General features: G+C 38.1%; 1 protein-coding gene across 4 annotated transcripts in view; it reads right to left on the reverse strand.

The window, feature by feature from the left end:
• Positions 1-26,728, reverse strand: part of KIF13A (kinesin family member 13A) — a 257,778-nt gene that overhangs the window by 91,020 nt on the left and 140,030 nt on the right. For all 4 annotated transcript variants that reach the window (XM_072603931.1, XM_072603929.1, XM_072603930.1 and 1 more), the window contains exons 7-13: positions 25,895-25,982; positions 22,690-22,824; positions 21,731-21,843; positions 6,186-6,297; positions 3,854-4,066; positions 1,457-1,567; positions 495-629 (exon numbers count right to left, since the gene is read on the reverse strand). In XM_072603931.1, coding sequence (XP_072460032.1) covers positions 495-629; positions 1,457-1,567; positions 3,854-4,066; positions 6,186-6,297; positions 21,731-21,843; positions 22,690-22,824; positions 25,895-25,982 — 907 coding nt within the window. The remainder of the gene's footprint in view (positions 1-494; positions 630-1,456; positions 1,568-3,853; positions 4,067-6,185; positions 6,298-21,730; positions 21,844-22,689; positions 22,825-25,894; positions 25,983-26,728) is intronic.

The following is a 26,728-nucleotide window of genomic DNA, read 5'->3' on the forward strand; positions in this document are numbered from 1 at the left end:
TGAGGTTTTTTTCGGAGTTTATGTTAAGGTTGCCAGAAAGGAAGCAAAAAGCTATAAGATTCTAGGTTTTTTGTTTTGTTTATGGAGCATTTATAGCTTAAAATGTCATAATTTTAAGCCACAGTGCACAGGTATCCTAAGGTATTTCATCAAAATGAAACTGATATAAAAATCATTATCTTTTTTCTTAATCAATTAATTCAATAAAGTATAGTCAGGAAATAATTGTCTCAAAGATATGTTTCTTAGTACTATGCCTTGACCACAGAAGGCACTTAATAAATAAACATTTGAAGAATAAACTAATCAATGATGGCTTGTGACAATACAGTGATGATCATCTACAGAAGGAATACTTTTAGAATTCACTGTATTATTAATTCTTTTAATTAAATGAAGGCTGAACTAACGCCAAAATGGGGCAAGAGATGCAGAGAGAATAGGGTCTTCCACATGGATGAATGAAGAATTTAGATTTGTATGTGTCCTCTTACCTTTAAATAATAGACAAGAAGTTCATTGAGAGCAGGGTCAGCATTCAGGTTCACCAAATAGCATTTATCATCCCCCACCTTGATGCCAGAAGTCTCAAGGGAAATTCCCATACTTTCAAGCTGCCTTTGCCTCTCCTGTGGACAAAACCAGACAAAAGTGAATAACTCATCCAATTTGTTGCCTTAGTAACAAGATGTACAAATGAAAAGTTTAAGTCATTCTTGCTGAGTACAAAGCCATCACATAGACACATCTATTCGAAACATAACAGCTAAAGATTGGACTGGATCCCAGATACTCCTTTAGGCTCTGATTGGTGTGGTCAGATGCTTAAGCACCAATGTGACTGAAAAATGTTTGTAAAAGTGTCCATCTTTAAATGCCTTTCTACAGATAAACGGAAATTTAGCCCTTGGTGATATCTTTCTTGAATTCTTCAAGGGAAACTTGTCAGATTCTACTTTTTCAAAAGCTCACAAAATCAGAATCATAATAGCAGCTTCTAAATTTTGTAATAGTGCTTTAGAATTTCCAAAGCACTTCCCATATATTATTGTTTTATCACCTGAAGCAGTGAAAACCATGTTAATACTACATGTTGGGATTATCCTGCTAATAGCAGAATTTGAACTTCAACTGCCCAGTCTTGCACTTTGCTATATTTTCTTAAGCAGCAGAGAAGATCTTTGTTCAAATGTATGGTCATTTCAGAGAGTTCATACAATTATGCTCATCTACCTTCTGCTGGTCCCTGACCACACTAGTAAATACAGAAACCTAAGCATACGTTTCAAATTGAATAATAAAAGAACAAAATATCGGGCATAAGAAATCAGTGTCTCAACTACTTATTATATATTCAGCTGAGTCTTAACCAGAAACATACCTTTGAATACTTTTTAATGATAACATGTTCTAAGTCATAAAGACACAAGAATCACAATATTCCATATCAAGCTACCTGGGCAATTTCTTCAGTTTTCCTTAGTTTTTCCTCCCAGGTTACAGTTAGTTCTTTTATTAGCTTTTCAGATTCTTCTAATTTTTCCTTCAGTTCTGGAGCCTTCATAGCCTTAAGAAGTAAAAAGCAAAATAAAACACTCCAACATTTTATTTGCTAAATCTTCTTCCCATCATTTTGTATTAAGTAAAAAAACAGTCCCTTTCAGAGTTCTTACCAACAGTATGTGGGTAGTAATTTAATCACATGAGATCTAAGAAAACATGGATATAAAATCAATATTTTCTTGATTCTTTTGAGGGGGAGAACCTCAGAAATAGTAATGAGTTTAATTTTAATGCTATACTTATTCTTGTGCTCATTTAAATATCAAGAAAAACTATTTTTAAAACTCTTCTCTACAAATAACAAAGAAACCAGGGGCAAAAAGGCAACTTAATCAATGTTACTTTTTTCCACTGATGACAGACATCACCATATGTCACCAATGAAGGCATTTCAATTTAATTAATCTACTAGGAAAGATGAAATTTCTCCTAATTTATTTGCAGAATACAATCTGGATCCTTTATTATTCCTTTTCTTTACTGTTGGCACTCAATTTAGGCAATTTATTACTCACTTGGAAGCAGGACATCTGGTGAAAACAGCAGTAATTTGCCTCTGAATTTGTTCAAGGAGAATACCCAAGGGGACTGGAGCTAGACAGATGCAGGTTTTTCTTTTTAAAATGTTTCATTTCATTTGACAGCAATATGCTTTCTGACACCCTGCAGTAACATGACTCTCTACAGAGGAAAAAGGGCAGCCAACAGCAAAGACCACAGGGCTAGGAAGAAAAACAACTAAATGAAGTGTCTCAGATTTAGAGGCTAATTCAAGTGCACCTCAGCCCCAGTTGCTTAATAAGGACAGCTAAATTCCTTCAGAGATGCTGGTAACATCAATGGCATTAGGAGCACAATTGAGACATCTAATACTGGACGCAGAAAGACAAACATTTTAAGCGGGCTTACAATAGCATCTCTTCTATTTTCTACCCTCAGATTTTGCTCCAGGAATCTGGCAGGTCTTCCAGCTCTAGCAAAGCAAGTTATGATTTCTCAGCTGAGACTCTCTCTCTGACCATAGCACAGATTCAAAGAAAAGGAGAAAACAACTAGAAATTTCATCCTCAAACAAATTCCAGAATCATTTCACTTTTTTTCCTACAGCTGGGAATATCTACAAAGTCTGTCCAAGACTTTGATTTCCCTGACACATTTTCCACTCTTGCTAGCTGCAATAATAAAATTATGTTTGATGCATTTAAAAAGTAAATAAATTCCAAACACACAGAAGAGGAGTGTTTAATTGCTTTCCAAATGAATGATTTTACATTAAAAGCATCTGCAAGGACAGAAAACCAAAAGCACTTTTCTATAATTTACTTATTTAACAGAAACAAAAGAGCCCTTCATTGAACTCCACTGGGAAGACTACTGTGCTACAAATACTCAAGGAAGCAGGACCCAAGGAACTTTTATTGTCATTCTCTCATCACTCAATAGCATCCAGCCATACACTCTCCTAATCAGCAAGTCCATGTTCACATGCTCCAAAGATAAACACAAAGTAAATGGAACAAATCATAAAATCAAAGATTTCCTCGGACATTTTTTCAACCTAGCAAAATGTGCTTCTCTAGCACAAAGAAGGATTCCTCACCATGACATTAAAGGAGGTATTGGTAACATCTTGGATTTTAATAGCTTCTTCCTCCTACAGCGCTCAAGGTATTTTCACAAATATACACAAATGGCTTGGAGAACTAGTCTCCTCACTTCATACTTCTATCAGTTACATCCAGTTCCTGATTATTCTGAAAATGATTCACTCAATCAATCAGTAGCATATAAAGTCCACTTTCTTCTCCATTCTGCATCTCCCCCCACCTTTTCTTGTCTCCATTTGGATTGCTTCATTGCCTAACATAGGCAAAAAATATTGCCTAACATTGCCACTAAAAGATGGGTGGGACCAGGTAGAAATGATGAAATGTAAAACAGTCAGTTTTGTTGTTTGTCAACAATTAGTTATGGAAATGGTGAAAAGATCCATGACCTAGCAAAATGCCTTGTACTTAATAAATGCTTGTTGAATAAAATTTTCATTTGATCCTTACAACACTCTTATCAGGTAAGCAGAGGAGACAGTATTATTCTCATTCTACAGATAAAGAAACTGAGGCTCTCAGAGATTAAATGACTTGCTCAAGATCATCCAGTTAGTTAATGGCAAGCCATGACTTGACTGTTGGCTTTTTAATTACATATAATGAGAAAGTGCAAGTGCTTTGAAAAGAGCAAACTGCCATATAATTTAAACAAAAATATATACAGGGATAGTTTTTTTTACCTCAGCCTGTGACAGCTGCTCTTTCAATTTCTCCACTTCCTCACGTAGTTCTCTGATGACTCTTGCATTAGGATCTTCATTGACCACAGCATGATTGACTATTCTTTTGGCTCTGTCTGCATATCTTAATGTAGACAGTGTCTCTTCATAGTTGTCTGCTGCTGGGCTAATGGTGGCTATCATGGAGGTTTGACTATTGCCTCCCAAGTTGTCCTGCAAAACATATTGTACAGAGTTTAGGGAACATACAAGAAGAACAAATCCATATCTTTTTGCATAATAGGTAATTAGAAAATTAAAAAAAAGAATTAGTGCAAACTCTGCTCCTAATAGTGAAGAGCACTCTTCAGGATAACCTAAGAGTAAAAGTTTAACACAGTTTTAAAAATAATAGGCTTATCTATAACCAGCCTATCAATGACTGTGGTCACTGATGTTATAGTATAGGTTGGAGAAATAAGTGACCTTTAGGAGACTGAAGACAAAAGTTTCTCCTTCCCAAACTGTACTTGAGTGTGTGTTTATCCTTCATTTCCAAAGAAGACCATGCCACCAGAGAAATAATGATATAACTTGCACTTGACTTTGCTTTGAGTGAGGGAGGGCTGTGCAGGTCACCAGCCTCACTTCTCCTCCAGAGCCATCTGAATCCAGTGACCAGATATTTATCAGGATGACTGGAGATGACCCAGGATGAGGCAATTGGGGTTAAGTGACTTGCCCAAGGTCACACAGCTAGTGAGTGTCAACTATCTGAGGTGAGATCTGAACTCAGGTCATCCTGAGTCCTGCCTTGGTACTCTATCCACTGCACCACCTAGCTGCCCCTCCTAAACTGTACTAGGAAACCGCTGAAGAGTAGAACATTAAAACTTTTTAAAAATAGAAACATGATTTCATTCTACATGAAGGTGACAAAAATGCTATGATTTCTCTGGATAGTTTACAAATAATTTCTATAAACATGATATAATCTTACCTTTGTGTGTAGTAATAAATATTAACATTTATATAATGTTTTACAGTTACAAAGCATTCTCCTCACACCAACTCTATTAAGTTACAGATGAGGAAACTGGGAGTCAGAAGTTAAAATGTCCCCAGGTCTTCAGATTACTCTTTCCACTGTGCCACAATGACTCTGAAGGAATGATGCCTGTCTAGTCAATTATGGTTCACTGAGATGAATCATGCCAATCAAAGGAAAGAAAAAAGAAAGATGGGAAGAAATATCACAAAAGGTGTGTCTTCCTATAGACCCAACAAAAGGTGCATTCTGGATGTTGTCTGTAAGGGATATGCACACTTTTTTCAGAGCACAGCATGTGAGAAGACCTTAAGTAAAGTATGACTCCAATTTCTTACTGTGTTCTGGAAGAGACCCTGGGCTCTCTAAGGTACAGTCAACAAGCATAAGCTCTGCTGCTGCTATTCAGTTGTTTCCAACTCTTGGTGACCCCATTTGCCATTTTCATGGCAAAGATCCTGGAGTGGTTTGCCATTTCCTTCTCCAGCTCATTTTACAAATGAGGAAACTGAGGTAAAACAAGGATAAGTGACTTGCTCAGGGTCACATTTCTAGTAAGTGTCTGAGGCCTGATTTGAATTCAGGAAGATGGACTTCCTGATTTCAAGTCTAGTGTTCTATCTGCTGTGCCAATTAATGGTAGATTCTGCCAATTTGGAAAAAAGGCCCAGGGATTGACTGAATGTCCATTAGCTGAGGACCAACCTGGTTAGATCTGGAGATACTCAGCCACAGTCTGGTTGCAAGATCATGAGCTTCTGTGCCATAGCAACACTTGAAGACAATTATAGAAAGGTTACAGTCTCAATTACTGGAGGGAGTACCAGCATTGATAAAATTAAAGATAACTTAGTATGGAGGGACCTCAAGACTTTATCCATTCTAATCCTTTTTACAAATGAGTAAGCTGAGGTCCAAAAAGATGAAGTCATTTTGTAAGATCATCCACCAAAGTAATGACAAAAAAGGAAAAGAAAGTAGGCCTCTTGACTCCTCTTCCAGGGTCCTTTCCAAAACACTGGAGAAATGGCCTCATTTTTTTTTTTTTACCAGATCTAGGATTTCACTGGTAAAGACAATTCCGGGAGGAAATTTCATTGATCATTGAAAACTGATACCTTTTCTTCGAATGATAATCTTAGGGAGTTATGTAGGACAATAAGTGAGAGGCTAAGTGACTTATACAGGGTCACACGAATCAGTATACGCCAGAGGCAACATCTGAACCCAGGTATTCCTGGCTCTTATGCCATGCTATCTTCTTAGCACATGTGAAATGGAAGGACATGTACAATCAAGCATTACCTTGAGGAGCCAAGTGAGGACTGAGTCCCTGTAAGGCACAAATTTGTTTTTACCCTTTCCAGCTGCTTGGTCAGCCAGGGATGATATAACCAATCCCAGGGTTGTGAGTGACCTAGAGGGAGAACAAATGCAATAAAATTAACCCTTCTAGGTAAAAGTGATAATAGCAAAAAAGAAAAAAAAATATATAAAAGAACAAAACCTTAATTGATTCCTAATAACTCAGCAATAGCTTGTTATGAAACAGGAAAAATGAACAAAGTAACCCATTTACATACTAGATTAATGACTTTCCTAGGAGGCCATGCTGTACAAAAAGGACTATAACATTGGTTTTAGAAAACAGAAAACTATAGCACAAGTAACACAATGGAATGTTCTGCAGCTTTTGGCTAATGGCTTTCAACGTAAGTTGCTTATGCTGAACCTAAAGAGTTTTGGTCTCTGACCTTCTACCTCTAACATAACAGGGTAACTTGCAAAGAGTTCTTCAATCACACCTCCTATGGCTGGGCAGAAAACTTATGATAATGTATTGACAATCACATTCAATGAAGAATTAATAAAGTTGTGCAAACTTACCAAACTACATAGGTACAGACTATCTATGTTTCAGGTGGTATATAAGAGTCCCTGTGGAGATGCTGACTCAGGGAAAATAATAACTACAAATTTCTGTACTAAAGAGCTAAGTGACTTTTGGGGAAAAAAAATCATTCTTTTAAGACTCTGTAGACAAGAATGCTGCCAGGTGTAATAGCTTGGGCCATAAGGAGTGAGGGGAAAGAAGAGGATGTCTACTTGTGTCATATGTAATTGTCACTTGCATTTTCTAGATAAATAAATCCAACACCAAATTTATTAGCTACATACAAAATAATATCTTTAACTGGGAATATTCAAAAAAATTAAGATGGTTAATTTAAGAAGATTACAAAAGAGAGTCTGTTCCTAGAGGATAATCACTAAGGCCAGTAAAGTGAGGGCTGAGCTGGGATCTAAGATAGTTCCTCAAGAACTAATCTTGATCCAGAGAACAAAACTTCAGAGGTAAAAGGACCCCTAAGGATCATTTTACCTTTTTAAAATCTTTTTAAAAATTAACTAATTTATTTTTAGTTTTCAACATTCATTTCCACAAGATTTTGAGTTCCAGATTTTCTCCCCATCTCTCCCCTCCCCCACCCCAAACACCATGCATTCTGATTACCCCTTCCCCAATCTGCCCTTCCTTTGATCACACCCCTCCCCTCCCTTATTCTCATCTCCTCTACTTTCTTGTAGGGCAAGATACATTTCTATACCCCATTACCTGTATTTCTTATTTCCCAGTTGCAAGTAAAAACAATTTTTAACATTTGTTTTTAAAACTTTGAGTTTCAACTTCTCTCCCTTCCTTCCTCCTCACCCATCCCCACTGAGAAGGCAAGCAATTCAATACAGGTTATACACACGCAGTTACACAAATGACTTCCATTAAGTCATATTGTGAAAGGCTAACTATATTTTGCTCCATCCTATCCTGCCCCCTATTTATTCTATTCTCTTTTGACCTTGTCCTTCCCTAAAAGTGTTTACTTCTAATTACTCCTTCCTCTCATTAGCACTCCCTTCTATCACCCCCCACTTATCCCCTTCCCCCCTACTTTTCTTGTAGCATAAGATAGATTTTCATACCAAATTGAGTGTGCATGTTATTCCCTCCTTAAGCCAAACGTGATGAGTAAACTTCACTTTTTCCCTCTCACCTCCCCGCTTTTCCCCTCCATGCCTCTTTTATGAGAGATAAGTTGCCCCATTCCATTTCTCCCTTACTTCTCCCAATATATTCCTCTCTCATTCCTTAATTTTATTTTTTTAGATATCATCCATTCCTATTCAACTCACCCTGTGCTCTCTGTCTATATGTATATAATCCCTCCAACTACCCAAATAGTGAGAAAAGTATCGAGTTACAATGTAGAAATGTAAACAGTTCAACTTTAGTAAGTCACTTATGATTTCTCTTTCCTGTTTACCTTTTCATGCTTCTCTTGATTCTTGTGTTTGAAAGTCAGATTTTCTATTCAGCTCTGGTCTTTTCATCAAGAATGCTTGAAAGTCCTCTATTTCATTGAACGAAATTCTTTTCCCAAAGTGTTATATTTAGTTTTGTTAGGTAGGTGATTCTTGGTTTTAATCCTATCTCCTTTGACTTCTGGAATATCATATTTCAAGCCCTTTGATCTCTTAATGTAGAAGCTGCTAGATCTTGTGTTATCTTAATTGCATTTCCACAATACTCAAGTAGTTTTTTTCTGGCTGCTTGCAATATTTTCTCCTTAACCTGGGAACTCTGGAATTTGACTATAATATTCCTAGGAGTTGTTCTTTTTGGTTCTCTTTCAGGAGGTAATAGGTGGATTTTTTTCAATATTTATTTTACCCTCTGGTTTTAAAATATCAGGGCAGTTTTCCTTGATAATTTTATGATGGATGGTGTCTAAGCTCTTTTTTTGATCATGGCTTTCAGGTAGGCCCATAATTTTTAAATTGTCTCTCCTGGATCTATTTTCCAGGTCAGTTGTTTTTCCAATGAGATATTTCACATTGTCTGCTATTTTTTCATTCCTTTGGTTTTGTTTTATAATTTCCTGATTTTTCACAAAGTCATTAGCTCCTATCTGCTCCATTCTAATCTTTAAGGAATTATTTTCTTCAGTGACCTTTTGGATTTCCTTTTCCATATGGTCAATTCTGCTTTTTAGGGCATTCTTCTCGTTGCCTTTTTGGATCTCTTTTGCCATTTGGGTTAGTCTATTTTATAAAGTGATATTTTCTTCAGCATATTTTGGGAATCTTCTTTAGGAAGCAGTTGACTCACTTTTCATGATTTTCTTGCATCACTTTCATTTCTCTTCCCAATTTTTGTTCTGTTTCTCTTATCTGATTTTCAAAAATCCTTTTTGAGCTATTCCATGGCCTCAGACCAATTCACATTTTTCTTAGATGTTTTGGATGGAGGAGCTTTGACTTTGTTTTCTTCTGTTTGCATGCTTTGGTCTTCCTTGTCACCAAAGTACGATTCTATAGTCTGATTCTTTTTCCAGTTTGTGTTCATTTCCTCAGTCATTTACTTGACTTTTGAGCTCTTTGTCAAGGTAGTTCTCTGCTTCTACTGGGGGCTGGGGGTGTACTGTCAGCTGCTCGATCCCTCCACAATCTGTGGGCCTAGAGCTCCAGAAACAGTGGCTACAGCTGCCCCTGCTGCTGCAGGTTCCTCCTCCCAATCCCCTCTCAGCCACCCTGGAGCTGGGGCCAGACCACTCCACTCTCCTGCACCAGTCCCACAGGTTTTTTCCCATTGACCTTCCAATTTATCCTCAGAGTTTTTGGGTCATGAAGTCTGGAAACCACCACAGGTATGAGAGATTCAGTCTCCCCAAGGCCTCTTTAAGTCCCCTTCTGAGCTCTTGCAGGCCACAATGGATTGCGCTCTGCTCCCAGGATGGTGTGATAGACACTTTCTGGTGACCTTCCAGGCTGTCTTGGGCAGGAGATTTGCTTTACTCCATCATTCTGGGGGTTCTGCAGCTCCAGAATTTGTTTAGAGCCATTTTTTACAGGTATTTGGCTGGGCCTGGGGCAGCGCTCTAGAAAGTCCGTGCTGTTACTCTGCCATCCTGACTCTGCCCCTGATGATCAGGATCATTTTATCTTAACCTCTCATTTTAACTTGCAATATTCTTGCATCAAACTCAGAGGGAAGAGAAAATTTATTTCCCACAAAACACACCGAAAGAAAACTAAAACCTAAACATACAGAGATAACTCAAGTTATTAGTCAATATTACAATAACTAAAAGCTGTTACTACATAGAGACACAGAGGATATATTGCTTTTTGACAGATTTAATATTCAAATGAAACCATTCTCTTTTCTCAAAGGACATCACTACAAAAGTCAAACAAATTCAAGGCATGTGAAGTATAGAACCAAGATGGATATCAATAGATGATTAAAGAAACAATTTCTGTTTGAATATAGAAAACAACACATTTTTACTCATTTGCTTCTTCATTCACTAAACATTTATTAAACCCTGCTGTGTGAAGAGCACTGTGGGAAAATTCAAGATCTGCTTTTGAAGCAAAACTACTTAACTAAAAACAGTTGTTCTTACTGCTACATATCTTCTCAGATCAAAATACAACTGAGATGATTTCAGTTGAAAAAGACTAGTTATTGGTAATACCACTAGTCTGAAGGTATAGAGAATACAAGATTTCCACAGTATGCAGCTTATTGCTTATTATTTTCATAAAACATCTGATTTAGTAAAAAAAACAAACACTACTTTAAAGGCTGTTCTTCAATAAGGCATTTCCCATGCACATGCAATAGAGAAAACTCTGTTAGATGAACCTCTGATTATTAATATAATGTAAGGCATGAAACCAGGACAACGTTCACCACAGGTGTTGATAACCCTCACAGAGGATGCCCTGCACAAAGTTCTTATGGAAGAATTCCTTATGGATAATGAGGTCATCTACATGCTCCTGCATATGAATGCATTCTGTTGATTGCATCAAGTATGGGAATACTGCCTAGCCTCCTGAATGAGACTCATAATCACAAGAGAATCAAAATCCCTCTTCCAAGGAATGGACCTTGGAAGAATTTTACTCCCACACTCTAATTTTTCAGATAAGGACAATGGAAGCCAGAGAAGTTGAGTGACTTGCCCAAGGTCAAACAAAGTAGTAAGACACAAAGGTCCTATGACTATAAATTTAGCATTCTTTTTCAGCACTATATTGTCTGCCACACTGAACTTAAAAGAGTTCAGCCTGGCTACCCATCTTTAGAAAAAAAAGTAGATGAAGAATGCCAGACTATGACACACATTTGGATGGAAAACCCAAAGAATTGGTTCATTAATAAGTACATCTTGGATGGATACTTCACAGGGACAATGAGCTAGACCCAAAACCAAGCAAGAAGTAGACTGGATTTCCTCTAAAAATTTAAGCAGTGCTTTTACTGGTACTAAGCTTTCCCCTAAAACAAAGTCTATTCTTTTTTTATACAATTTTCTTGTGCTGATGTTATATGGTCTAATGTCAATGATTATTACAGTCTCCTTAGAATTAAAGTTGAGAGTCACCAAAAGGGTGGTGGAAAGGCATATCAGGGGCATGAGCAGGGGGCAAAACATGGCAAGAGACAAACTACAGCAGAGGAGAAGCATAAAGTATATTATCAGAAAAAGTATTTGGGGAGCTGGAGGTGGATTGACCATCTACATGATGTTAAGAGAACTAGAAGAAGGCTCCCAACAAGAGGGGTTGACCTCTTGAGAAAGATAGGGACAAAAGTTACACAGGATGAAAAGGTATAGATGAGGTACCATATACATCATTTGAAGGAGCCATCAATGAGATTACATATCCACTGAAGCCATAGTCACTCACATTGAATCAAATCTACAGCTAGAAGAGTCCTTCCTCACTTTACAGATGAGAAAATTAAAGCCTAAAGAAGGGCAGGGATTTGCCCAAGGTCACATGGGTAATAAAAAGCAGAACATGGATTCTAAACTAGTTCCCTAAATGAAATTTCAGAGCACTAATTCCACTGCACCCTGCTGTCACCCATGTTAACAGTGATTTTGAAGAAGGGAAAGAATAAAATAAAAAAGAATCTATTCTGTGAAAACAAGAATTCTGCATACTTATTGTATATGTGCCTTTACTCTGCCCTTTAACAAGTTCTGACTTATTTCTGGTTTATTGTCATGAGAAAGAAAAAGAAAATTTCTGGAACCCAACTGTAATTGCTAAGCAATGTAATAAAAACTAAATTAGTGCTCTTTACAAAAAAAAAGAAAGAAAAAAAAGAAAAATGATGATACAGTGTAATCATTCCATTGTATAAGTGCTTTTCAAGTGGCAGGGTAAGGGGTGTGGTTGAACTAAAATAATTATATGGCTTTACTCTGTGTGCTTTGCTACATAACTTGCTATGTTATGGAGAAGTGCCATTAATTAAAACCACACCCTTTTACTTGTTAATGCACAGATACTTTTTCTTTTAAAGCCCACACCCATCCTATTTCCAACTGGGCTTAAACTGTTGAGGGATATGTAGTCAAAATGAGAAGTACAAGTATGAGAAGTTAGATGATGGTGATTCAGGGCCATCAATATTCTATGTCCACTAAATTTCATCCCTGTTTAGTGATTTAAAGACTGAGGCCTCTAAGGTAATTTAATTTCATACTCTCTTCTTATACTCTTGCAGTGGGGTGAGTTGCTGACTAATTGGGAAGTTATGGGAAGGGCTAGAGTTATGACTAACTGGGAAATTATGGAAAGGGCTAAATGAGGAACATCAGAGAATGATATTTGTAAATATCGGCAGCCATCATTTGAAAAAGCTGGTTCCATAACTGGCAGGTAGCAAAAATGAAGAAATTTAGGCAAATAACACTAAATTTTAAAAGATAACAAATATCCCCATAGTCAATAAACTTCAATGAGGCAAACACAGGGGCAAGTTGGTGAAGTCCGAAGGAGTATATCCTGGTGGGAAATGAAGAGATGGCTGGCCTAGGCTCTCTCCTTAAACGGGGATTTCTCCACTTTGCCCTTCAATCAGAGGGACCCCACAGGCAGAAGGTACTGCTGGGACATGAGTATCAGGACTGATGTAATCTTGCAAGATAAAGAGGTTCCTGGGACATGATAAAGAAATCCAAAGAAATGTAGTGAGGTGGGAAATGAAGGAATGAACATGTCTTGTATGAGTCCCCTTCTCTCCACTTACATAGCTATCATCTTGGTGCAGACTCTCATTACCTTACACCTGAACTATTGCAATAACTTTTTTGTGGGTCTCCTTCTTGCTATTCCTTGCACATGACACTCTCATCTCTGTTTGGTGCCTTTTCACTGGCTGTCTCTCATGCCTGGAAGGTTTTCCCTCCTCCACTCTGTCTACTGGACTCCCTGGCAAGGATCAGTTTGAAGCCAACTGCCTGCAAAGAAGACTTCCATGGTTGCTGTACTTCCCAATGCCCCTTTTCATACTACCTTCCATTCTACTCTGTATATATTTTTTAAAATAAATTTTTATTGATATTTTCTATTTCTTACATCAACATAGTTTCCCCCAGTATCCCTTTTCCTTGTTTCCCAGAGAGTTATTTAGTATTTAGTCATATATCTAGGATTTAGTATTATAGCCATAAAATATTTTTAGAGAGGAAAAAAAATCAATACAATTGATTGATACATTGAAAAAAATCCAAAAACATGTGCAATGAGTAAACATGTATCTGCTCATATCTCTTCATTTAAGTCATGGTAGATCTTTATAATTTTGTTACATTCATTTTTGATTTTTTGGCATGTAGTTGTTCTTTCCATTGAATCATATGGTTATTGCGTATATTGTTTTCTTGGCTCTATTTACTTAACTCCAAATCAGTTCATATAGCTCTTTCTATGATTCTCTGAATTCATCCCATTTGCCATTTCTGACAGCACTGTAATATTTCATTATATCCATTTATCATAATCTGTTTAGCCATTCCTTTATATATCTCTTGTATGTATTTAGTTATTTTTACATGTTATTTCTCCTATTAGAACATGAGCTCTTTGAGAAGAGACTGTGTTTTCAAATATTTTCTGCATCTACAATGTCTAGCACATAGTAAATACCTATTTACTGTTGACTGAGTGACCTATGTCATCTCCTTTCAAATATACTTCTGATATTTCATTTTACTTTTTACTTTTTTTTTTGGCAAGACAATTGGGGTCAAGTGAGTTGCCCAGGATCACACAGGTAGTAAATGTCAAGTATCTCAGGCAGGATTTGAACTCAGGTTTTCCTAACTCCAGGGCCTGTGCTTTATCTAGTGCTTCACCTAGTTGCCCCTCCTTTGATATTTTAAAAGGAGAAATTCCTTATTCATTATTTTCCCAAGCACTGTGGTTTGGAGATAAAATACGAAAATCCAATTTTTTCACCTCCCCAACTGAAGAAAAAGTTATTTGACTTCCCAAGGACCAGCCTTTGCTCGCCACTCTTTAGTCAGCAGTGATAAATGCAGGGATGTTTTCCCATATTCAGTTTCCAAACATTTGGATCTTTCTAATTGTACTAGTTGTAGTGAGGGTTTACAGGGACACCTGTACATAAACAATAGGAAGAAAAGCTCCTTGTTCACCCTTTGGAGACGTCAATCAGTGTTTGGTTACTTAAGCAATACCCACTTGAGGGAGGCCTCTGAGAGGAAATAAACTAGAGCCTCAGAAAGGGAACAAGGGAGAAAAAGGAGAGCAAAGTTAGGCACACGCACTGTATCCTCAGATACCATGAGATAGGAAGACCCTACACATTTAGGAAGCTATCTTACTATGTTATCAGTTATAGGCCAACTTTTATTCTTGGCCCTGATGCATGTGGAAAGAGTAACACAAGCAGCCTCCAAATATACTCCTGGAAGAATTAGAATGTGATTGGGGGCGGAGCCAAGATGGTGGAGTAGAAAGACGCACATACACATAGCTCCGAACCCACAACCCATAGAACTGCTACAGGGAAGTAACTCACGGCGAATTCTGCACCCAGAGGCCACGGAACATTGGAGCGAGGGAGATTTCTGTTCCAGAGAGACCTGCAAACCTCTCGCAAAAGGTCCTTTGCGCTGCGGACTGGGCGCCGGGACTGGGAGCTGAGTGCAGCCCTGCCGCGGCCACAGCACCAAGAGGAAAAGATCTGAGCAGGCTTCAGGGACGGGATCTCCAGCGGCCACGCGGGTCCCTCCACCCACAGAGGGACCTGCAAACCTCTCGCAAAAGGTCCGTAGCGCTGCAGACGCGGAGCCCAGCCCAGACCTGCCGCGGCCACGGCACCAAGAGATACAGATCCGAGCAGGCTTCAGGGACGGGATCTCCAGCGGCTGCACAAGTCCCTCCACCCACAGGTAACGGGGGTCAGTGAGAGAGTCTCTTTGGCGGGTTGAGAGGGGAGTGGGGTGCTCCCATAACTCAGGCCCCCCCCCCCCCCGGGAGGTAGAAGCTGAGAGGCGGCTGCAGACCAAGACTCCCCAAGGGGGCAGGAGCCTGGATCCATTGTGGAAGGTCTGTGCATAAACCCCCTGAGGGAACTGAGCCTGAGAGGCGGCCCTGCCCCAACCTGACCACCTGAACTTAATCTCACACTGAATAGCAGCCCTGCCCCCACCAAAAGCCCTAAGGCTAGAAGCAGCATTTGAATCTCAGACCCCAAACACTGGCTGGGAGGATCAGGAGGTGAGGTGGGTGTGAGGAGAATATTCAGAGGTCAAGTCACTGGCTGGGAAAATGCCCAGAAAAGGGAAAAGAAATAAGACTATAGAAGGTTACTTTCTTGGTGAACAGGCATTTCCTCCCTTCCTTTCTGATGAGGAAGAACAATGCTTACCATCAGGCAAAGACACAGAAATCAAGGCTTCTGTGTCCCAGCCCACCCAATGGGCTCAGGCCATGGAAGAGCTCAAAAATAATTTTGAAAATCAAGTTAGAGAGGTAGAGGAAAAGCTGGGAAGAGAAATGAGAGACATGAAGTCAAAGCATGAACAGCAGATCAGCTCCCTGCTAAAGGAGACCCAAAAAAATGTTGAAGAAATTAACACCTTGAAAACTAGCCTAACTCAATTGGCAAAAGAGGTTCAAAAAGCCAATGAGGAGAAGAATGCTTTCAAAAGCAGAATTAACCAAATGGAAAAGGAGATTCAAAAGATCACTGAAGAAAATAGTTCTTTCAAAATTAGAATGGCACAGATGGAGGCTAATGACTTTATGCAAAACCAAGAAGTCACAGAACAAAGAGAGAAGAATGGAAAAATGGAAGATAATGTGAAATATCTCATTGGAAAAACAACTGACCTGGAAAATAGATCCAGGAGAGACAATTTAAAAATTATGGGACTACCTGAAAGCCATGATCAAAAGAAGAGCCTAGACATCATCTTTCATGAAATTATCAAGGAAAACTGCCCTGAGATTCTAGAACCAGAGGGCAAAATAAATATTCAAGGAATCCACAGAACACCGCCTGAAAGAGATCCAAAAAGAGAAACTCCGAGGAACATTGTGGCCAAATTCCAGAGTTCCCAGGTCAAGGAGAAAATATTGCAAGCAGCTAGAAAGAAACAATTCAAGTATTGTGGAAATACAATCAGGATAACACAAGATCTAGCAGCCTCTACATTAAGGGATCGAAGGGCATGGAACAGTATATTCCAGAAGTCAAAGGAACTAGGACTAAAACCAAGAATCACCTACCCAGCAAAACTGACTATAATACTTCAGGGGAAAAATTGGTCTTTCAGTGAAATAGAGGATTTTCAAGTATTCTTGATGAAAAGACCAGAGCTGAAAAGAAAATTTGACTTTCAAACACAAGAATGAAGAGAATCATGAAAAGGTGAACAGCAAAGAGAAGTCATAAGGGACTGACTAAAGCTGAACTGTTTACATTTCTACATGGAAAGACAATATTTGTAACTCTTGAAACATTTCAGTATCTGGGTACTGGGTGGGGTTACACACACACACATGCACACACGCACACATACATAGAGACAGAGTGCACAGAGTGAATTGAAGAGGATGGGATCATATCTTAAAAAAAGATGAAATCAAGCAGTGAGAGAGAAATATATTGGGAGGAGAAAGGGAGAAATTGAATGGGGCAAATTATCTCTCATAAAAGAGGCAAGCAAAAGACTCATTAGTGGAGGGATAAAGAGGGGAGGTGAGAGAAAAACATGAAGTCTACTCTCATCACATTCCACTAAAGGAAAGAATAAAATGCACACTCATTTTGGTAGGAAAACCTATCTCACAATACAGTAAAGTGGGGGATAAGGGGACAAGCAGGGTGGGGGGGATGATAGAAGGGAGGGCATGGGGAGGAGAGTGCAATTCGAGGTCGACAGTCATGGGGAGGGATAGGATCAAAAGAGAATAGAAGTAATGGGGGACAGGATAGGATGGAGGGAAATATAGTTAGTCCTATACAACACAACTATTATGGAAGTCATTTGCAAAACTACACAGATTTGGCCTATATTGAATTGCTTGCCTTCCAAAGGGAAGGGGTGGAGAGGGAGGGAGGTAAAGAAGTTGGAACTCAAAGTGTTAGGATCAACTGTCCAGTAATGTTCTTGCCACTAGGAAATAAGAAATACAGGTAAAGGGGTATAGAAAGCTATCTGGCCCTACAGGACAAAAGAGAAGACGGAGACAAGGGCAGAGAGGGATGATAGAAGAGAGAGCAGATTGGTCATAGGGGCAATTATATTGCTTGGTGTTTGGGGGGGGGTAGGGGATAAAAGGGGAGAAAATCTGTAACCCAAAATTTTGTGAAAATGAATGTTAAAAGTTAAATAAATAAATTTAATTAAAAAAAAAAAAGAATTAGAATGCTACAGACTCTAAAACAGATTGTTCGGAGAAGCCTGTAATGCATTCAGTTCTCTGTCTGGTTCAGGTAAACAGAATACAAGTTCCCTTTTCCAACCCTCAGCAATGGAGAAAAGCAGCAGACTGATTTAAATTTATTACCCTCCTGAGGTAGAGAGAGCCTGTACAATTGGCTCAGCACTGCTCATCTATCACAGGAGCCATTCTACAACAGTGTACAATCATGTAAAGTCTTTATCTCTTAAGAAGAAGAAAAAGAAAAAAATGCTTTAAAGGCTCTGAAGGGCTTGAAGAGAGTTGAAGATTCTAGGTCCATAATCCATTAAAGAAACATTAACATCTCTGTCAGGTCATTGGAAGGTCTTGCTAAGAGGATTATTAATCGTCTGATAAAAGAAGCTGAAAGAGGAATTAGAAAATTTAGGAAATCTGCTGAAGATTCCTTTCTATATACATATAATTACAGGATTTGGAATATACAACTGGGTTTTCCAGGTATAGGTTTTAAGATTCAAATTATCCACCTCTCCATTAAAAACTATTATGGAACGATGTGACAATTTTTATGATTAGGAAACTTATAAGCCTTCATGGCATTTCTTGGGCTTTCTAACATCATGTCGCTGGTACTTATGTAACTACTATGGAGGGTCATTTTGTCATTGTGGAAATCACAATGGAATTAGAAACAGAATATGTAGGTTCTAGTTCGACTAACAACACAATTTGTTTAATGACATTAAGCAAGAATTAATATCTATGAACTCTAGTTTCCTTTCCTCAGCTCCAAAGAGTACTTGTTAGGCCCAAACAAATATAAAGGACTTTGTAAATTGTAAAGTATTCTATACATGTGAACTGTTCTTCAGAGCACTGAAGTAACCTCTCTCCTTGACCTCCAGTCTCATGTTTCCAAATGCTGCTTGGACATCTCAAAAATAGATGTCCTGTGGACATCGTAAACTCAACATGGCCAAAACTGAACTCAATTATCTTTTCCTCACTTTCCTCTCTTAATGCTGAGGACACCATCATCTTCCCAAGCACTCAGGTTCACACGCTAGGTGTCATCCTCAGCTCTCACCCTCTCTCACATCCTCCTTTTCCCCCCCAGCCATATCCAATCCCTTGCCTTCATAACATGCCTCAAATAAATCCCGTCTGTCCTTTGACTCTGCCACCATCTAGTACAGGCCCTCCAATCTTCCACATCTGAATCATGAAAATAGCCTTCTGGTCAGTTTCTCTGCCACAATTCTCCCTCCACTCGAGTTCTCCTACATTCAGCTATCAATGTGATCTTTCTTAAGCATAGTTCATGTATTCTGAGATCCAAAGATACTGGCTTTCCTGCTATTTTTTGCATAAAACACTCCAATCTCCCAATTCCACAGATTTTCACTGGCTGTTCCCCCATAGCTGGGATTCTCTCCCTCCTTATCTCTACCTCTTGGCTTTGCTGAATTCTTTCTGGTCCTAGTTAAAATCCCACCATTCACAAGAAGCCTTTACACCAATCTTCCTTAATACTAATAGCCTTCATTCTAATGTTATCTTTAATTTATCCTATATATTCATTTTTTTTTATATAGTTCGTTGCATCTTTCCTTCCCCAGAGGCAGCTAGGTAGAATAGTGGATAGAATACTGGGGCTGGAGTCAAAAGAGTTCAAATCCAGCTTCAGACATTTCCTGGCTGTGTAACCCTAAGCAAGTCACTTAACCTTTATCCTAACTCATTTTATTTCAATTGTAAAAAAACAAAACCAAACAAGGATAATAGTACCTACCCCCCAAGGTTATTAGGAAGATCAAACAAAACGCTATTTGTAAAGTGCTTAGCATAATGTCTGGCACCTACTAGGCCTTACTTACCTTCCTTGTTTCCTCTCGCTCTCCCTCCTTTCTCATTAGAATATCAGCTCTTTGAAAGCAGATGAATTTTTTGCCTTTCTTTGTATTGCCAGCACTTAGTGACATAAAGCAGGCACTTTACAAATGTTCAGCTTAATTCATTTTGCGGTAGTCCTTCTCAAAGATCAAAATATTAGGGAGGTAGTAGGGAAAACCCACCGGATGAGGACACAGAAGATTCAGGTTTGACTCCCCAGACCCATCACTTACAAGTCATGTGAATTTGGACAAGTTATTTATTAACCTGTGATATGTATATACATAGACACATGTTGCTTACTAGGATCAGCCTGATGCAAAAATAATATAAAGCCGTTATATGCTAAGCTCTTTGCTAGGTGATGGGGCAGAAGCCAAATTTAGCATAGTTACAGTCCCTGTCTGGAAGGAAGAGAAGGAGAAAGGGAGGATGGTAACAAGCATTTGTTAAGCACTTACTATCTGCCAAGCACTTCACAATTATTCTCTCATTTGATCCTCACTATAACCCTGGGAGGAAGGTGCTATTATTATCCCCATTTTATAGTTGAGGAAGCTGAGGTGGATCAAGGTTAAATGACTTGCCCAGGGTCACACAGCTAGTACATGAGTTAGGATTTAAATGCAGCTCTTCCAGAATCCAGGTGTAGCATTCTACTGGGTCACCCAGGTGCCTCATGGCACTTACAGCCACATAACTTTATGTTACTATAACATAAAGTTATACTATAGTTACATAGTATATAGTTATACTGTAACATAAAAGAATACAAAGTAAGTTCATAGAAGTGCAAGCAAAGTACTTTGTGAGGTACAAAGGAGAAAAGGTAGCTAACATTTGGGAGTGTAGGAATAGTAAGAGCTTCTCTGCACATGTGGCATTTGAGTTAGGCTTTGGAAAATGGATAGTAATTCAGGAGGCTAAAAAAGGGCAAAGTGAAGGAAGGAAGGCAGAGGAAACAGCGTGAATGGTAGAGGGAGGGAATGGGGAATGCCCAGGGAACCACAAGTGGACAAGTCTGGCGGACATATATAGCCTTGGAGACAAGGCTGGAAAGGTCACATGATGTCAGTGTTTCACAGGTGTGCTGAACCTGAAGGCAAAATCCCTAAGAGAAGAACCCAATAATACATCAGCTAAGCCTAGAGAAAGGCAGCAATCTCGTCTCCTTTTATTTCCCCTCACCTTCTGCCTTTCTACTTCTCTGCCCATAATAGAACAGTGCTATTCTGCCAAATGGAGTTTTTTAATGTCTTGTCATGAAATGGGAGTTGGGGGGAATCCTTTGTTATGAGAGAAGACAAACTTCCTGTTAGATGAACTCCCCCAAAGAAGCTGTCTCCCTCTGAGCAAGGCCTTGCAGACCTGCCAGTGATAGAATATCTCTCTTCTGTTTACAAATCACAGCTAATTAAAATCAAAATGTGCCCAATCTTTAAATACAGACTTCACCTTGGAACATTTGTACTGGTAATATAAGGAACTAAGGAAGTTAGAGCTTTTGAGATCTGAAAAGCTCTACAAACAATATCATTTACAAGCAAGTCCTTGACTCTCTAAGCCCTAGAAAGGTTAAATGACTTGCCCAAAGATCACACAGGTATCAAATAGCAGATAACTTTCTAGAAAATTGTATATATGCATATATAAACAAATCACATGATAAGACAACTCAACATGTAAAGATTCAGTTTTAGCTTCTCTTGTTTCACTTTTGTACTTGCATCCCTAACACCCAATTAGATGTCTGATATACAGTAGGTACTTAATAAATGCTTTTAAACTGATGGGTTTTTAAAAAATTATGAGTAAGCTCCTCTACTGTATTTAAAACATGATTCAGTTTTACATGCAGTTTCTCAAGAACAGATCTATTCTGTAAAGCAACGCACATAAAAATATATACTTCTGAACAAATACAGTTACCATACATTTTTCTTCTTCTCTCCCCCTCTTAACCACAGTCCCCAGCCCTAGGGAGGCTTTCATGTATCCCCCCAAAGTAGATGAAGTGTTTTGTTTTCACCAGTCAAGCTGTTTACCAAGGTTACATAGTCTTTGGGACAAGCTGCATCAGAACCATCCAATCCTTGACAAGAAGGGCCCCAAGGCGTTCTGGCAGCAGAACATCACACTCAGCTGGGAGTCTGGACTCATGAAAGGTATTCTTGCAATAGCTCTCTTACTTGTTTATGTTGCTGCCTTCTTTCAGACGCTCCCCAGCGGCTCCTGTTTTAGACACTCTTTCACTTCCAGCCAAGTCTACCAGGCTGACCTTACTGACTTTCTCTCCAGAATTCTAGTTGGTGGAAACAGGAAGCAATAAATGTTAATGCAAAAAAAAAAAAAACCAAAAAAAAACCCACACAAAAAATAACTTGGTAACACCTATATCTGCTAGATTAAAAAAGAAACCTGTGCCCCTGCCTCTACTCCAAAGGAAAAAAAAATACTCTCAAAGAAGCCAGTCTTTAAATCTATACATTGGGTATTTGGGGAAGAAATTAACAACAAAATCATATTTTAGATTGGTACAAAACTATGTCTTTTTATCATGCCCTTAATTTTCCAGAGTACCCACAAGAAAATCTGAGAGATCTGTGCATGTAATAAAAAATCCCTGCCTTTACCCCTCCCCCCCACCCCCAACAGTTCAAATTGGGGAAGAAGATTGAGAAGCCTGTCAGGAACTGTTTCTTTTATGTCCTATCATGAATTAAAAAGGCAAACTTTTACTTAGAAATTTGAGGGTTATTCCCAGTTGGATGTCCTTTGTTGTATGTTATGAGGCCTCTTGCAAAGTAAAATACTCTTTCTTTAGAAAAATGACATTTTGGGCTACATTTTGTAGTTTTCCCATAGGGTTCCTTAATTCATTGTAAGGCAAACATCTAGGTGGCATTGCAAAAGGGATTCCCATTCCATTCCATCTGCTATTTATATAACATCATTGCTGTGCCCTCCAGGCTCTTTGCTGGTCTTGATTTTAAAATCTTGGGTTAAGTAAGGGCAATATGATGCCAGCTGTCTTACGCATCAAAGCAGAGGCAGGCATACAATTGAATCCCCAGCCCCTGACCATGCTATGAGTTATTTCACTCATATAGCATCCCATTGTCTCTGTAGATTCATGACTTCCACTTACACCAGATTGTAAGTCATACAATGTCTGTGTGACTATAATGTTGAAGACAGCATGGGAGCGACTGCTTTCCTCATTCATATTAGTTGCCGCCACTGTTCGAGATTTGTTTCCCTCAGACATCAATGACTCAATGTCCTAGGGCAGAAACACAAAGAAAGAGTCCTAAAGAAAAGAGGATACTACAAGCCTGAACACCAATATTTCTTCTGCCATACCAATTAAATATATCTCCTTTCCAGAAGTATTCTCTTCCCTCAGCTCTAGTCAAAACATGGTTCAAACTTTCATCCCCATCTTGTTTGATTCTACTGTGCAAAATTTTTATGTTTAGAATATAACTTTCTTGTCAATTTTTTCTTATCGATTGCATGCTTCTGCTTTTCAAGTTTCTCTGGGTATGTTCCAGGATACAATTAACAATGAATTCCTAAAGCCCATCTTCTAAGCAGTGGGGCTCCATTTCTCTTTAGAGCTGCTTCTGAACATGCTCAATTTTAGTGCCTTTATATCAGCCTAACACATGTTCATTTAGGAAGATTAATTGCAGAAGATGATGAATGGATTGTACTTCCTATCTAGGCATCACTAGTCTAGTGCTATAATCATTTAATTGGCTAAAGTGATTACCTCACTCTGAGACAATGTTTCACTACCAAAGGTGATTACAATCAATCTTTATCCGTATGTTGCTGATTCAGCTAATGCATTCTATGAAACTCTGTTGAGTTGTACCAAAACAGGGATGAAAATGAAAAGAAAAAGAGCTATCCACTTTAACAAATAGTTTTTTTCTGGAGAGTTAGTAGAATTAATGTCCTGAGAATCTCAAAATTAATTCACTGATGAGAGATGAATTTAGGAAGCAACATAGTAAGACAGAGCAAGCTGTGGATTCAGAGCAAGGAGCCCTGGGTTCAAGTCTATTCCCAGCCAGGTAGCATCTATATGAGTAAGTTTGGGGAAAATGGATGAGATAATTTTCAAGTTTTCTTTTAGCTCTAACAATCTCTGAGTTTCATGAAGTAAATTTTAGTTTATCAAGAATATAGTAGAATATAGGTGTGTACTGCTTTAAGAACAGTTAAGTGAAAATTCAACTTTTATAGCAGATAAGTTAGAGAGTGATTATTTGTTTAAAAGAAAACATTCATTCTAGAATTCTTTTAAATAGTATGTACCATTTCATTTAAAATTAGATTAGAACTAGACATATTCAATTAACCCCTAATTTTTAAGGAGTACACTTTTCTTAGTACGCAAAGTACATCTATAATTTAAAAATGCAAGTCAACTAACATATTAAATGAAACTTAAAATGTTAAAGTAAAGGTTTCATTTTCTGTAAGTGTTATAGAAGAGATCTAGGACAAAACACTTTTCTTTCTTCTAAAGTAAAATATGTAAGGGATTTTTAAAAATATTTTGAGCCTCTGTGAATTTTCTAGAGTGAGAAAATTACATAATGCAGCAAGGAGGTCAATGCCTTACATATAGTGGCCACCTAAAGGTTCCTTTAATGTCTGAATGAATTTTCAAAGTAGATATCATGTTGATTGTGCTTTTTTCTCAAACTATCTTTTTAGAATTTATAGTTAATGAGACTTATTTCTGACATGTTTATCTACCTTTACTTATAAAAATTAAAAGACAATGCCATATCAGACACTTTAAATCCCCAACAACCACAAAAATTATTCCTATTGGGTCTATATGCCAAGAAACAAACAAAAACTCATTTCTTAGGGATTTAGATTGGTCATTTCTGATTTTAATGTAATCCTCCCAATGGATAATTATCTAATGAATCCTGTTAGAAACACAGAGAATTAATTATTCAATACTCCAGGTGAAAAATAGATTTTTCTAATTTCCAACCTTTCCCATTTATGTAGAACAAGGGTGAAAATAGATATGAAGATTAGGATGTATGGTCCCTAGGAATATATTCGTGAGTGTTCTATTTTCTTCTGGGAACTGCCTGTAGTTTAGTGTGAGAGATGGAGCAGCAGAGCAGAAAATGGCCAGAGGCACTGTTGTGTTGTTATCCCCATTTCACAAAAAAAACCAAGTTCAGAGAGGTTAAATGATTTGCCTAGGGTCACACAGTTAGTAAGTGCTGGAGGCAAGATTGAACCCAGGTCTCTCCCAACTCTCAATTTAAAAGGTTCTTAGTACTATATTATGCTGCCATTGTGAGCTCTGAAAGAGATCTACATGATGAAAGTAGAGATTTAAGGGATTAATGTGGTAGTAGTGCACGTCTAACTAGAAGCAGAAAAAGAGTGGAAGCAGAGAATAATCAGAAGCCTACTGTGACATTGTGGGCAGAAAAAACAGACATATTTTGAAAAAAAGTGACATGATTCAATTGATGCTGAGAAGGAAGAAGGGAATGAGCAATGGTGTCTGGAGGACCAGGAGAATGGTGATATCACTGATGAAAATGGTTCTGGAAAAGAAACCCAGGTGATGGTTGTTTGTTTGATTTTTTCAAGGGGGGGGGGGGGAAGATAAGTTTTAGTTACACTGAATTCAAGGTAATGATGGAATATTCAAGTAGCCATGTCCTGCAGGCATCTGGAAATACTAGAGGACAAGTACTGACCTAAAGACACAAATTTGGAAATCATCATCCTACAGATGTTAGTTAAAGTTATGACAGTGGATGAACACTAAGATGAATATAGAAGAATAAGAACAAAGCATCAAAGACAGACTTCTGGGGACATTGAAAATGTAGGGTGAGATAAGGTAGTGAAAGAGGGACAGGAAAGAAGTGAGTATAGACGAAGAAGAACCAGGCTGCTAGGGAAGCCAATGGAAGAAACAATTTCAAGAAGGAGAGGATGGATTATTCATAGTGCCAAATATGGTAGAGAAACCAAGGAGAATGAATTTTGAAAAAAGACTGCTAGATTTGCCTAGTAGGAAGTCATTAATAAGCTGAGGGAAAGCAGTTTAATGGAGTGATAAATGGTATCTTAATATGTTCAATAAACACAAAACACTGAAACATATCTTATCGTGAAATTTGCATAAGTAAATTGGTAGACAATGTATTGTGTATTTGCAAAATGAATTGCGTATTGAACTAGAGTCAATATTATGCTCATCAGCTGCAGAAGTACTAGTGGCTAAAATCCTTCTCTAATCATTTTGCCCTCTTTGCCAATATGGGTAGTTTCTTATAAATGCTTCTACTTACCTCAAAGCTAGTAACAGCCAGTTGAGATAGGCCATCTACATAGGGCCCCAAGACTTTATGCTCTCGGACTTTAAGGGACTGCCTGCTCCTTCAGGATGAAAAAAAAAAAAAAGAATAGATAGTATTTTGCACTTGCAAATTTCACTACTGCTTCTTTCTAAAAGTATCCCCAAATTAGAGTGGTAGTTACAAAAGATTAGAAAAGTTAATTATTAAAAAGTTAGTCCCACAAAAGATAATTGCAAGAAGGAACTGACATAATATATTCTAAAAGTTATTTTATTCTGGCTTACTAAAATAGCATTCTAAACCAAGAATATTTTCAAATCTTCAACTCTATTTTTGCTTCAAAAATACATTTCCTTTACCAAAGCAAAAAAACAGTGTGCTAAAATACTTGACATACTAATTTGCTTCACTGAAAGAACACTAAAAACTCAAAATACTATATATGAACAAGATAACAGAAAGAGAAATAAGAAAAATGACCAGATAAAACTGGCAATGGATGCATAAAAAGATAATCTGACCAAGTGGAATTTCAGAATTTAAAAGCTGGACCTTGGAGGTCATCTAAGCTTAATATTCCTCCATTTTGCAGATGAGAAAACAAATTAAGATTCAGAGAAGTGAAGGGACTACTAAATAACGAAATAGGACTTGAACCTAGGTCTTATGACTCCACATCCAGTGATCTCTCTACTACTTCATGGTATATCCACATTAAAGCTGGTCTTCAACTTCATTCTCCCCATAGATCAGCAATGAAAATCAGGTAAGGACACAACTAACTAAAATCCATCATCATGGGGCATTTGGCCCAGTAAGGTTTCT

Source organism: Notamacropus eugenii, chromosome 4 (assembly GCF_028372415.1).
Source record: "Notamacropus eugenii isolate mMacEug1 chromosome 4, mMacEug1.pri_v2, whole genome shotgun sequence".
NCBI lineage: Eukaryota > Metazoa > Chordata > Mammalia > Diprotodontia > Macropodidae > Notamacropus > Notamacropus eugenii.